At 47.7% G+C, this 13,619-nt stretch overlaps 1 protein-coding gene across 4 annotated transcripts in view; it reads left to right on the top strand.

The window, feature by feature from the left end:
- Positions 1–367: 367 nt before the first annotated feature.
- Cacna2d3 (calcium voltage-gated channel auxiliary subunit alpha2delta 3) overlaps positions 368–13,619 on the top strand; it is an 812,834-nt gene continuing 799,582 nt past the window's right edge. For all 4 annotated transcript variants that reach the window (XM_075988898.1, XM_075988900.1, XM_075988899.1 and 1 more), the window contains exons 1-2: positions 368–679; positions 1,339–1,420. In XM_075988898.1, the coding sequence (XP_075845013.1) occupies positions 558–679; positions 1,339–1,420 (204 nt within the window). In that variant the 5' untranslated portion in view covers positions 368–557. The remainder of the gene's footprint in view (positions 680–1,338; positions 1,421–13,619) is intronic.

The raw sequence follows: 13,619 nt of genomic DNA, 5'->3' as shown, positions 1-13,619 counted from the left end.
TGTGGAGCAGCAAGGCCCTCGGGCTCGCTCCCGAGCCCCCACCCTCACACCGCTCCAGTCGCCGAGGCCTGGGGACCGTCCGGGGCCACCCCAGAGTCGCGCCGGTGGTGGCTGACTGCGGAGTTGTAAAGAACTCAGCGGCCGCAGTGGGTCGGGCCGGGCAAGGCACGAGCCGCGGCGGCCAAGGACACTGGAGTTTGCCAGTCACCGCCCGCGAGGTGCCTCCCGCCCTCCTGCCGCGGCTCGCCGGACTCCCCGGGGCCGCTGAGGCGGGGCCGGGCAGCCGCCGCGGCAAGAGGCGCGTCTCGCTCCCTCCTCCCGCGCCCGCCTCCTCCCCAGCGCTCTCTCCCGCCTTCTCCCCGCCTTCTTCTCCCCCTCACCCCCCTGCTCCTTTTTTCCCTGCTCCCCAAGTGAGCCCGGCGCGCGAGAAGCAGGCGGGGCGGCGCGCGGCGAGGCAGGCAGCCCAGCGCGCTCGCCCACCGCCCGCCCGGCGCAGCTCTTCGCTGCCGCTCTTGTCGCCGCCGCCGCTGCCGCCGGCGTGTCGGAAGGAGCCCAGGATGGCCCGGCTGGGCTCGCAGCGCTGCGCGTCCCGGGGGGCCTCGGCGCTCCTAGCCGCGGCGCTTTTCTACGCGGTGCTGGGGGATGTGGTGCGCTCTGAGCAGCAGATCCCGCTCTCCGTGTAAGTGCCTGGTGCTGGGACTCCCCGGGAGGGGCTGCGGGCGCCCGAGAGACCCGGGCGCCCAAGTTTGGGTGTCTGCAGGTGTCGCTGGGCAGAACCCGCGGTGGGTACGGGCCTCCCCTCTTGCACCTGCCTCTTAGCAAAGGCACCAAACCGCGAGACCGGGGTGGAACCTTCTCGCCCCTTCCCTGGGGTTGTAGAGTTAGACCTGGAGAGGTTCACCTAAAGTGACAGCGCTAAGTTTAGAGCCTGTTTACCCACTGCAACTTCGACGGGCCGTTTAATGGTCCCCCTTTCTGTTACCTTGCCATTTCACTTTTCTGGGAAGCGGGGGATGGGTGGATTTCTTCAGAGTAGTATTTGCCAGGTGATGCTCATTTTAGGTGTTTGAGCAACCGGACAATTGTTTCATGAAAGCCCGTGGTCTTTTTGGAGAGCCAGGGAGACTTTACGCGTTCTGAACTCCAAGGACCCCCGACCTCCTCCCGCACTAAGCTCTGCAGTTTGGTGCTGGTAGTTTGTAAGAAAGTGCCTTTTCTATCTTTATTTCCATTTTTCTTTAATGTTCTATCTTCCTGCTCCTTCAGCCACAGTCCGGTGTGTGCGTGTGTGACGGTGACACGGTGTTACATTTCTTCCCCTGCCCTTTCTCCCTGTAGGGTGAAGCTGTGGGCCTCCGCTTTTGGTGGGGAGATAAAATCCATCGCTGCCAAGTACTCGGGTTCCCAGCTTCTGCAAAAGGTAAGGTTTCTGTGGCGACAGACAGCGATGATTTTTCTAGCACAGAAAATGGAGGCATATTTAGTTTCTTTCCAAACAAACGTGAGCCCTGGGCTGCATCAGTCATTAAGTAGTGTCTGATCTCCAGGTCTTGGCATTGTACTGTGCAGTGACTTCTCCCTACCAACCGGTTATTTTTAGATGACACTTGATTCTAAACACAAAGAAAAGCAGGATATTCACTCGCACTGTCCTGGCTGCGGCTGGGAAACTGTTTTCATGGCTCTCCTCTCAGTTGTCGGTATTGCTGTCTCAGTGCAAGAGCAGATGCTTCCCTGGCCAAAAGATGCTAACTTCATCCAAGGGGCAGAATCTGGTGCCTGTTTTCTGAGCTTCCTCTTTGCACAGGAGTCGTGGGGTTCCGTGTATCAGAGAGCTACCAGCAGCATTGTTTGTCATCCCTGCGGTTGTACAATCCCATTATTCCCCAATCATCTAGACCCGGGGCTGGGGTGCATTACATCATTACAGATAAGGAGAATGAATGTGGTTATCTTTCCACTCAGCCGCACTGCCGGGTAATAGGCTAGGAGCGCGGTCCACAAACTTAAGACATCGGTTTGCATCTATACCATTCCGTGGCGTAATGAGAATGGAGAATTGATTATTAGGCTTTATCAGAAGCTGCATCAATTTTAATTCAAATAGGCAGCCTGATGCCTAAAATTACACCGCGAGATATATGACCCTCTTTTCTCCCCTCTAAGATAAAGAATGAATGGGTGGGTGGGTGGGGAGGGGGGTGGAGATCAGAGTGGGTGAAGAGAATTTCAAGTTAGCAAATTAAGCAAATAAATCCAGATATTCCCTTGACAATAGAAAACAAGATTGGCCTTTAGGGGACTATTCTCTGCGAATGGGTATAAAACAGCTTACATTGTTAAGTTAACTTTTAAAGCATTTTAAAATGTGGTTTTTGGGCCAATGTACCATATGTGTTGAGCATGCTGCCTGGTAACCAAGTCCATATTTTATTTATGGCATTCCATTTCAGAGAGTAGCATTTCGGGGCATTAAATGAAACTGTTTGTCACATGAAATTCAAATATTGTAATAAAGTACCACCCAACAATAGATGGCAAGGTATACCAGCTAGAAAAAAAAATGCCAGTCACTAGCTTCCTTGAAACCGCAGGGAAGATTGTTCACCTTTAGACTGGGAAGAAGTTCGCTGAATTTTAATCATTTGATAAAACTTGCTGCATTCATATGCCTTTATAGAAGACAGTGACCCTCCGTGTTTAGGAATGGCCTTTTCCCCTAGTCTTCTTTTAACTTGGTTCAGCTTTGCCCGTACTCTGGTTTTTTGCCTGCTTGTCAGATGTTTTATGTGACAAGCTCCGGACTGTGACATAGCCTGTGTATTTTGTCTTTGCTTTGAAAGGAGTGAGCATATTGTGTAACTTTAAGGTACTATTTCCCATCTGCATGTCGTGGTTGATGTAGCAACTCCAAAAGACTCCCCTTTTGGAGTCTTGGTTGTACTTATATAGCTTCTAGCTCACATTTCAGGGAGCACATGAAATACATTTTTTCCTTCTCTTGAAAGTTAGAAAGCACACCCACTGCACAGAAGTCTATCAGCCCTATTACTGGCCATTGCATAATAGCAAGTCAGAAATGACTGAGACTCTTCGCTCACCTTTTTATCAGCATAGTTTCTGATCCTGAATTCGCTAGCCTTGGCCCGCTTTCCTCAAGTCCATAGCTTGACAATTGTGTGCTGACTTCCAGCTGTTCAAGGCTTTGTTGCGTTTCCTTGGTGCAGCCTGGCCTTTGGTAACCACTTCCAGGGGAAGGTGAAGTCAGGGTTTCAGTTAGGGTCCAGGGTGGGGTATCTGCTCTAGAACTGGGGTTTGTAATCTTTCATAACAGGGTGGTGAAATACTCCAGCTTTGGGGTTGCTGGGCAAGGACTTTCATGAGTGTGTAGAAGGATGTGATAGATGATATGGGGAGCATTTGGCAGAAATATTTGAGCCATATTGATCTCCCAAATATGACTGTTTTCTTTAAAATGGTGAAGAACATTGGTCTAGAGAGTTCAGCATGAATGGGAAGAGAATCTGAGGCTCTGAGTGTGGGAGATGGAACACCCCTGGAAAAGCAAGGATACTGTCGTCCTCCTGATTATTTTCAAGTTTCTTGCCATTTTCATTAGGAATTATTTCTCTAAATCAAAACAGCATGCATCTGTCCATCACTTTACTGTATTTTAACAATTGAGGTACTTTGAAAATGAGTCAGAAAACTCAATTGGAAAATGCATTAACGCCGTCTTAAGGGAAATCACAGGTGACAAAACCGGATTGCATAATAGACCATAATTTTACTTGTGAGGTTTGGACATTTATAGTTTATTCTCAATTTAGAAAAATCACTGTATGCCATAATATGATTTTTTTTTGTATTCGTGTAGTTTTCTGACTGGCATCTCGTGTTCTGAATCAAGGCAGCATGTTCATCTTCCTTTTATTTTTTGGTCTAGAGGTTAAACTTTCCAAAGTAATTATGGTGAATAGAAATTAAATAAGAATTGGCCATCCACTTTGAGGTGTTTGGAGACTGGGAGATCTGCCATTTTGGCAACATGCTTTGTTAGGTAATGTGACTTGCAGTGGACTCTAAACACTGCCATGCAACGCTGCCCTTGGGCTCCACCTCACATGGTTCCTGGGGTTGGTGCCCTGGCTTTCCCTGCCATAGGCTAAGATACTACAGCGGGTGACTTATGCAGACTTGCCCCCTTGGCTTCTTGTTTTTGTCTTTGTTAGACATGGGAATGACATGCTATTCATTTCACTTGCAGCGAACGATCATTTTTGATCTTATAATGCATGGTGAACCAGGTATTTCCTTAAGGTTGTGTGTTTTCACTGTGGAGGGGAAGCTGGCGAGGGGGCAGTGGCTCCCCAGCAGTTCAGTGGTTGTTAGAGGGCTGCTGAAGGCAGGCGCTGGTGTGCTCCTGTCTTCCTGTCAGCGGCCTCCTCCACTGGCAGATACTGCAGGCGTTTCCATTCTCTTCAGCTTTTAATTAACTTCCTATTTGACATATCCATGCCAACGTTCAGCTGCCCCATCTCGCTTCATTTTCCCCAAAGTGTGTGCTTTGTTTGGGTTCTTTGGGGGAGGTATTGTTTCATCATCTCTCTATTCTGGGATTCAGTGAGAAGTGTTCAGATGGGGGTCTGAGGACCTGCCTGTTAAACACAAAGACACAACACCTTTAACATTTGCAATAAAAGTCATTAAACCCGCTTGATTTTCATCCGCATCTCCTCAGGGAGATCTCCACTGAGGCCGAGTTTCTCATTCTGTTTAGACCTGCATTCCGGGGATGGATGTCCCTGGGAATAATGGGTTTCTGGTGATGTTTTCCAGACTTGTGATGATAAGCACAGGTAATATGTGCTTCTGCCATTAGCATCAACAAAGAGGCCACAGTTACCTAGGACACCTCCTGCAGCACTTGCCACGCCATTCAATTCTTGAAACGCGCAAGCAGGCTTTTGTGTTATCAACTATTTATTGCGATGGGCTTTAATACATAAACTTGACATCTCTCTCCACAGGACAGAGTCAGCAAAGTCAAAAGGCCGATTCCTTTAGCCATTTTTACAATTAGGACTTTTCATCAATGTGGAAATCAATGGACTTTTAAATAATTAACAAAGAACATTGTGGATTACAAACTGGGGAGGGGGGTGGTTCGTACAAACTGGGGGTGTCTGTGCTGTCCTGTCCCCCGAGGAATCACAGCCCTACAGATCATGAAGGGGCTCTGGCTTTAGAATAAAGAGGGGATGCACATTTAGCCTGTGTTGCTGGTGGCTCATTCCCAGCATGACTGCGGACGCGTCGACTTTCTTCTCTTAGATTACCTGTTAAAGTCTCGGCATTTCTTGAAATGACAGTTCCTGTCTCTCTGGTTAATGGCTGGTCTCATTAGCCCTGCCACCAAGATACGCATTCAGTAGACATTTGTGCTCAATGCCCACATGGTCACTTGCTAAGTTTTTGTACGGACCTCTTCGGTTTAATATTTTTCTTTATTTCTGCTCCTTAAGATTTCTTCTCTGTCAGAAATACCCTGCTTTCTGTCTTTGACTAGGAACTGGCTGCGGCCTGCGTTACAAAGATTTGCATATGGTTATTAAAATTAAGGGGCTGAAAACATGAATGAAATTCTCATTGGAGGCGAACCTCAGGTTCCCATTCTGTTGCAGTTATGAGTTTTGATCCATGAGTATGATGATTTCTTTCTGGTATTAAAAAAAATAACTACATTTATTTTAATGCCAGTTTGATTTTAGGCAGACGCGTGAATGTCAAACTGTCTACCACCAGTTATGAAATGACTCGGGCATGGGACAGCACAGTTAGTGTTTCCAGTTTTTGATGAAGGCCTCACCGTGCTGTAGGATCAACAGAAGCATAAGACCCGCGAAGTCGTTGTCCCTGTGCACTTAAGGCCACTGCTATTATGCTCATTTGAAGCTCATATCCATGGGGGAACAGATTTGGGGTCTCAGACTTTGGTTTTGATTGATCTCCATTGGTGTATGGGGCCCCCACATAAGGCAGCCAATAAATGACCGAGTGTGCTGAGCTTGCTAAAATGAATGCACATCTCATGTGAACAGTCCTTTGTCTCAGGGCTGTCATTAATCCAGATTTGCCATCATCGAAGCCAGCAAGCGGGCCTTTTTTTTATCCACACACACATGGTCTGTCAGGGTCACCCACCTTCTCTAACAGCAGCACCAGAGGAAACGGCTCTGGAGCCGAGACTTTAGGGTCCTCGAGGCGTGGAATGTTAATGGTGTAAGATGCTTAAGATGCTGTGATTTGACGGACAGGTTTCCTTGTGTCTGAGACCATGGAAATTAAGTGTTTGCTATAAAGCGTCAGTCTACGAATTACTCTGTGAGACTTTACCTTCATTTAATGCCATTTTTATAGATGAAGACTTAATGGCCCATATTTCACCTCAAATGACGGCAGTGAACTCTTGAGTAGTGTCCACAGAGAGAGATGTTCCTGAACCCTGGTAGACATGATGACCCTAGTAGGACCTTCTCTGTCCTCCCCAGTCCGTTAAACAGACTGTACACTTTCCTTCAAAGAAAGGAGAGAGGCAGTGAGGAAGAGGAGCTGCTGCATGGCTGGGCCTCCCCTGCATGGTTAGCCATCAGCAGACTGTTTGAGATAGACTCACACCATCCTTTCTGCCCTCAGTGCCGTGGGTGCTTGTGGAGCTGATGTGTGGTGGGGTAGTCTGCACACCGGGCCAGCAGGAAATTATTGTACAAATCAACTCTGAAGAACATAGAGTGTTTCTGAACCATGACAGGTTTTTGTTTGCTTTGAGCGGCACTTATGGGGTAGTTGCTGGGCCATTGAAACACAGTGTTGCGTTTGTAATTTGTATTAAATGTGTAGCTTACATAGTGTCTCAGTTTCCTCAGATCAGGAGTATGAAAACAACTCAGAAACTAAATTGTGTGTTTCAAGGCCACATTGGAAAGGAAAACATTACCCCTTGACAAGGAATGGATGGCCGTGGCTTTCCTTTGTCTACCTCAAAGCATTTATCTTGACACCTGTTATTGGAAGATGGTACCCTCTCAAGGTTAGAAGAGCTGTTATGTATGTAAATGATCTGGACTGGGAAGTTAAGCGGAGCTGTAGATGCTCTGGGTTCATGGTTATGCATTTGAGGGTGAACAGCTGCTAGTTGGTGTAGGAGGTTGCAACCGTCATTACCACAGCACTTACTAAGCTCGTGCCCGCATCTGCATCTATGCCAGTGAAGTAGATGCTGCTCAGAGTGTACCTGATCCCGCCTGCAGGTGGAGAGGACCTCAGCATCTTGGGTTGCTAGAAAGGCTCACCGAACAGAAAACCAGGATGCTGGTGTAGTAAATGCGGTTCTTCAGCCACGGAATTGGCTAGCATGGAGGATGGTGAGGAACTGCAACGAACAGGAACAGCTGCATAATTTCCAGGGCCGTAGCAAAATGCAGAAAGCAGAATGTTAAACCAAGTCTGGGGTCCGCTGATCCTTGGCTAAGCCCTGTGTGGGACAAGATGTCTTCATTTCAGCTGGCTGGTTTTCCTCCCATCCTTTGTTATGGAAACCCTGGAGTATTTGCAGAGATACAGGGCCCTAGAGATATGCTGTTAAAAGAAAGGCCGCCAGTCTAGGGGTTTTGTCTGCTTATCTTCTCTGTCTTTTCTTGAGTAGCCTTGGGCATCTCACTTAATCTACTAGGAGAAGCAGGGAGCAGGGGACATTCACTCAGCAGTCTCTCTGTTCCAGGTGTTGTAATAATCACTTTAGGGCCATTCCATTAAACCCTTCTGACAAGTACAGTACTGGGGAGACAGAGGCAGGAGGATTGTGAGTTTGAGGCCAGTCTGGTATTAACAAAGCCCTGTCTTACCATCAAGGACAGCCCTCTCATTAAGCTAATAGGACAGGGGTTACTGTTCAGCCCATTTCCAGATCACCAGCTGAAACTTGCCAAAGGTTAAGCAGCCAAGTGGCTGAGGTAGGCATCTGGAGTCTGCACGTCTGGTCACATACTTGATGTGATCTTTTAAAACCCAAGTTGCTCTTTGTTGGAAAAAAGTTAATAATACCTGAATTTCTCGAGCAGGGGGTGCTTGGAAGATGAAATGAGGTAACATCTGGGAAATTACTTCAAAAATAATTAAAGCCAGGATAACAGCTTGGAGGACAGTCTTGGAGTCATAAGAACTTAGATTTGAGTTCCTTATCTCCTTTTCCTATCTGGGTCACCTTGTGTTATAACACTTTTAGACCTATACCTTAAACGGGATAAACGGGAAAGGAGGCCAATACAGCCAATGGAATCAAATATGCAAAGTGTTTAGCCCAATGCCTGGCACATCAAAAGCTCCTGGCAATGACTCCTTGTGGCATTATGGGTTACATCATGAATATGCAAGCTCTGCAGGTCATCTTTGCTGAACCCCCGTGGGGCCCCTTCTTTTAAATACCTGTGGGTTCCTTAGTGAATAGGTGCATGGGCTAGTAACCCAGGCCCTTGTAAGAAGGCGGTCCACCTGGTAGCTGATCGGGAATCAAGTGTTATAGAGCAGATGTAGCTGCTAGAGTACAGTTCCTGTCAGGATGGATGTCACCTGTATGTACCCAGGCTAGCTCTCTTCTTCCATGGTCCGTCTGCTGCCTTCCTTACCTTCCTTCCTGGGCAGTGGGTCAGGCTGAGAAAGTGGCTGCTTGTACCCCACAGCCTCCCCACAGGAGAGGCTCATAAGCCACAGGAGGACCCCATTGCATGAGCCATTTACCTTGCTACGGTATGTGTGTAGCAGCCAAAGTGGACAGCGTTTAACTCTAGTGTCCTCTTGGACAGCCTGCCAGGCACTTCCTGCTGGGACGATGCTTCCTGCTGGTCTTTGGAAAGTTCAGACTTCTCCCAGGGGCTTCCTACAGATTGTACTGGACACCAACAGTAGGCAAGGAGGGGTGTAGAGAGGCGAAACAGCGTGTGTAGGGATAGCCATCTGTCACCCGCACAGGAGGCAAGGGCACCTGGTGTTCCTTGGCTCTTCCCGCTGGCCCTGTCCTCTCCAGAACTTGCTTGGCAGCCCGGCTGTTGTGTTTTGGCCTTGAGCATCTGCAGTTCTGTGCTGTGTCCTTAAAGAGGTTGAACGAGTACAACTCGCCACCCCACTGGTTACAGCACCTCGAAGTCTTGGAGGTGGGACTCGCTCTAGTAACTGAGCATCTTTTAAAACAGCTTATGCATAAAGCTGTTGGAAGCAGTGGTGGAGTTAGCAAAGAGTCAGCAAAGAAAGAAAATCTTCATTTGGGCCAATTGGCAGAAAGTGCTCCAGAGCCATTTGTTTCTGTGAATGTCACAGAGTTGTAGAGCCTGACTGGTCCCCGGACTTCTGGAAATCCACCAAGGTCCTAATCAGCCCAGGTATACAAGACTATGCTCACTGGGGTAGGGAAGAAGAAAACGGGCTCTTTTGTTGTCTTTGAGTGGTTGGTGCGAGCTGAGAACTTCCTGCTGGAGTAGCTAGTGTCCTTTTGTGTCCTCCCACCACACTGAGGTGACCATGTTATCTGCCTCCTTCAGGTCTCTGCCTCCCATCCCTCCTGAGCACAGCTGGAGTCACATCTGTGGGGTCCCGAGGACAGGGAGAGCTTGTGGACTGGAACTGCTCTTGCTGTTTAGGCCATTCATCTCTGCTCAACCCTCTACGGTTGTCTAGTGTGTGTGATTTATTTTCCTAAAATTTGGGGTCATGGGTTCAAAAGGAATGAAGGGAACAATTGACTTGTGGAACCACCAAATCTGGATCCAAATCTGGACCCACCCACGTTCACCACATGACTTTGAATTTCCTTTATAATGTTCCCCTTCCTGCCTCCCTTCCTTCCCCCCCCTTTCTCCCCCTTCTCCCTGTCTCCTTTTCCACTCTTCCCTTTCAATTTCTTTTTTTGAGACATGGTCTCACAGCAGCTCAGGCTGTACTGGATTTTCTCTTTCCCCGGTATTCTGAGTGCTGAATTTGAATTCCACGTGTGCCACCACACTGGGGTAATTTTCTGACAGCTACTAATTCTTGACTCTCAGGAGGGAACGGGTAACTGTATCTGGATTTAGTGAATTCGGGACAACCGAGAAGCTTTTTGTTTTGTCTTTTTGCTTTTGTACTTGTTTTAGGGGTGAATTGTGTTTTGCTAGCATGAACTTGCCCATCCTAGGTCTTGATTTGCATACCATAAAACAGTGCAGCTAGGGATGGAGGATTTTGCTCAGAGACTAAGAATGCTTGCAGAGGGTTGGAGTTGCTTCCCCAACACCCATGTCTGGTATCTTACAGCAGTTTCAGGTTGGGGGCTCTGTGTCGGAGTCTTGCCTCCTGGGGTACCCACACACATGTGCTCATACTCACCCCCCTACACTACATTTAAAAAGTGGCAAAATTAATGCAAGTGTCTGTGACATCGGCCTCTGAGGTTGATGGGATTGTGTGACCCCTAGCAAGTGTGAAGATGAACATGTGACCCTGGAAAGCCTTTGTGTTCTTGCTACTCTATCGTGTTTACGGTCCTGCTTCCTTGTTAGTGAAGAACAGAAGACAGGCTTGAGATTATTGATAACCTTAAGGCAGCATGTATCATACACATTAATGGGCAAAGGCATGGTTGCAAAGAGAAGCGTTTATTACATATGCTCAGGCAGTGATATTTTTGTTTACTTGTCTAAACTCTCCCAGTCTTGTCCTTTGCGCGGTAAAGGTGGGCAGCTGTGGAGTTAAAAGTTGGTTCTTGCTGTGACCTTGTGCAGTAATTCTCACCGCCAGGGATAAGTTAAACCTAGAATGTAAGCATATTGCTCTTTGTGCCTGTACCGTCTACAGTCCCTTTCCCGTTGTATTTTGTTGAGGCAGAGGTGGAAAAACATAAAGAACAAGAGATGCGGGAAGTTGTGAATCTACTGGATGCAGGTAGCGTTCGACCACAAGTCATAACAAATGGCTTTGCATTCTGTCTCCCATGGCTTCCTATTATTGGTGGGCTGTCCTTTAGAGCAGCATGAATGTGCCATATGCAAACAGTCCAGGGGGCGTAGACTTTTTGTCTCTCCAGAAATAAGTGCAACTCTTTTGGCTTCTAGAGCGGTGATACCGAAGTTTGAATCTTCTTTCTTAGCTTTAGTCCAGGCCCTGGGTGGGGATGCTGCTGACTTTTGGTTTCACAAAGTTGCACACTGATTCAGATGGCATAGTTCAAGCCAGTCAGTAAAAGTCAGCAGATACAGACTTCTGTGTTTGTGTGTAGTTGTCTTTGATAGTTGTTTACTCTTCCCTCCCTCCCTCCCTCCCTCCCTCCCTCCCTCCCTCCCTCCCTCCCTCCCTCTCTCCCTTCCTCCCTCTCTCCCTCCCTCCTCTCTCTTCCTTTTTTCTTTCTTTCTCTTTCTTCTCCCTCCTCCTCTCTCTTCCTTCCTTCCTTCCTTCCTTCCTTCCTTCCTTCCTTCCTTCCTTCCTTCCTTCCTTCCTTCCCTTCTGTAATACTGGTAATTTAAAAACCTAAAGTTTTGTTCCCAGGTTTAAGTTCTGCCAGATATCAAGAGTCCCGTCACTCTGAAAGAAGATGTAATCCTCTCCACAGATTGCCCACAGCTCACAGATCTTATGACAACTACAGAGAGTATACATTACCCAGAACAGGAATTTCAGAGTTATGGAGCCATAGCTGGATTTTCTGCCTGAGTAGCAAAGCTTTGCATCTTTTCTCTTTCTAGAAATAAATGCCTTAAGACTGATAGGAAATATAGAGTGACTTAGAAAGAAATCAGAGGATTGACTTCCAAATCTGCTCTTAGGCGAAGGGCTTGGTCTTGGGAACAGACATCTGTGCAGAGCTGAGAGTCTCAGTCACCCAGTCAGGTTGAGGCCTAGATGGTAGGTGCTTTATAGATTCAGGACCCTTTAGTCAGCTGCGGAACCCCACTGTTCCTATCTAGCAAATAGTCTTAGAGGTACCAGCTTCTAGGATAGAGTCTAGGTAGAGGTCCAAGTGCAAAGGTGCACACAGGATGCTCAGAAATAAGAATTTCTGAAGAAGTGTTCACAAACAGTGGGCCGTTGTAGTGCTGTTTCCACCATTATTACAATTCCTGGGGCACACTATTTCACACACTGGGAAACGCGGGCTGTGCAGAGGCCAGTTGGTGTCCAGGTGTCGGGGCATTGTTTGCAGACCTTCTGCTAGTTGCTTGTCTTTGATACCTACCAGGGAGTCTTGGGAGGCAGTGATAATGGTAAGATTGCCACCTCATTTGTAGTTTGGGCCTTGTATTTTGTCTATTAAAACAGAATTACTCTTGAGGTCTAATATCTCTGCTAGAGATGCGGAAACAGAGACAGACCATGTAGCTGTGCTTAACAGCTAGGCTTTGGCCCTTGGTGACAGAGTCTCAACTCCAGCTCCTAGAGTAGGGTGGGGTGACAGGAGGCTCTGGTTGTTTCCTAGGGCCAGCCATTGGTCCCTTGCTTCGGTCTTTGTATATACTTGGCTCAGAAAGGAGCTTCTTCCCATGCGCCATCCATAGGGCTCTACTTTTCTGTGGTTCCTCCTTTTGCTGTGGCAGAAAGATGTCATTTGTCTTTTGGTTTCCTCTGAGGGGTCAGCCCTCCCCTCATCAGGTGCGATGTCTGAGAATCTCATTGGATTTGGTGAACTTCCCCTTTGTGTATTATCCAAGGGGACGTTGGATGGTAGCATAGAATAGCCAGTGTGGGCTAGGGGCTCTGGGGCCAGACAGATCTGGCTTTGAAATCCAGCCTGACCTTTTTAGTTTTGCACTGAGGACATAGGCTCCTTTTCTATGAAATGAAGTCATGGTAGGCTTAAATACAGAGTCACACAATAGTGGTCACATAGAGCTGGGTGCCTGGGAAGTATCTCGTCAGTTTTTGATCCTTGGTTAATAGGTTAATATTATTCTGGTATCATTATTTGTCTCTATTTCCTGGATGTTTGTTGTGTTGGTGCCTGTTTTGGTTTCTTTTTTTTTCCTTTTCTCTCGGTGAAATCTTTGTTTATTTTATTTTTCCTACAACTGACAGCTACCTTGAAGGCCATGGCCCTTTGACCCTCAGGGTCAGTCTCATTTTGTGTGGGATGAGTCTAGCAAATTCTTCTATGCCTCTGGCAGGCCTGGGGATGAGTGATATCAGGAGTCCCTTGTCTTCTGTGTGGCAGCAGTAGGTACGGTGCCGTGAGCAGGAATTTGATTCCTCCAGGACAACCTTGTTTTTTCTGGCCTGGAAAGGGTCTGCCTTTGGCACCTGGCATAGAACGGCCTTTGGAGCGGGACTCAGCATTTTTCCTATGGCATTCACCACTGTTCAGATAAACAGAAGAAGTAATAGCTTGCCCAGCCTCTTTCTTGTCCTTGCAGACTAATGATGCATTGAATGCTGTTGGCCACAGGCAAAGGATGCAGGACTCTGCCCCTTTCTCTGCTTACTGCCCAATGCCCAGTTTCTGAGCTCTAGTGTCAGGCTGTTGGATGTCACAAAATTTGGGGACCGATCTGGGGACAGTCTCTGGCTCTGAAGCTTTGTGGGCAGGTCCTTCACCCCTAGCC

Source organism: Microtus pennsylvanicus, chromosome 10, assembly GCF_037038515.1.
Source record: "Microtus pennsylvanicus isolate mMicPen1 chromosome 10, mMicPen1.hap1, whole genome shotgun sequence".
Classification (NCBI taxonomy): Eukaryota; Metazoa; Chordata; class Mammalia; order Rodentia; family Cricetidae; genus Microtus; species Microtus pennsylvanicus.
Note: the sequence above shows the minus strand (reverse complement) of the source record. Positions and strands in the feature narration are given on the sequence as shown.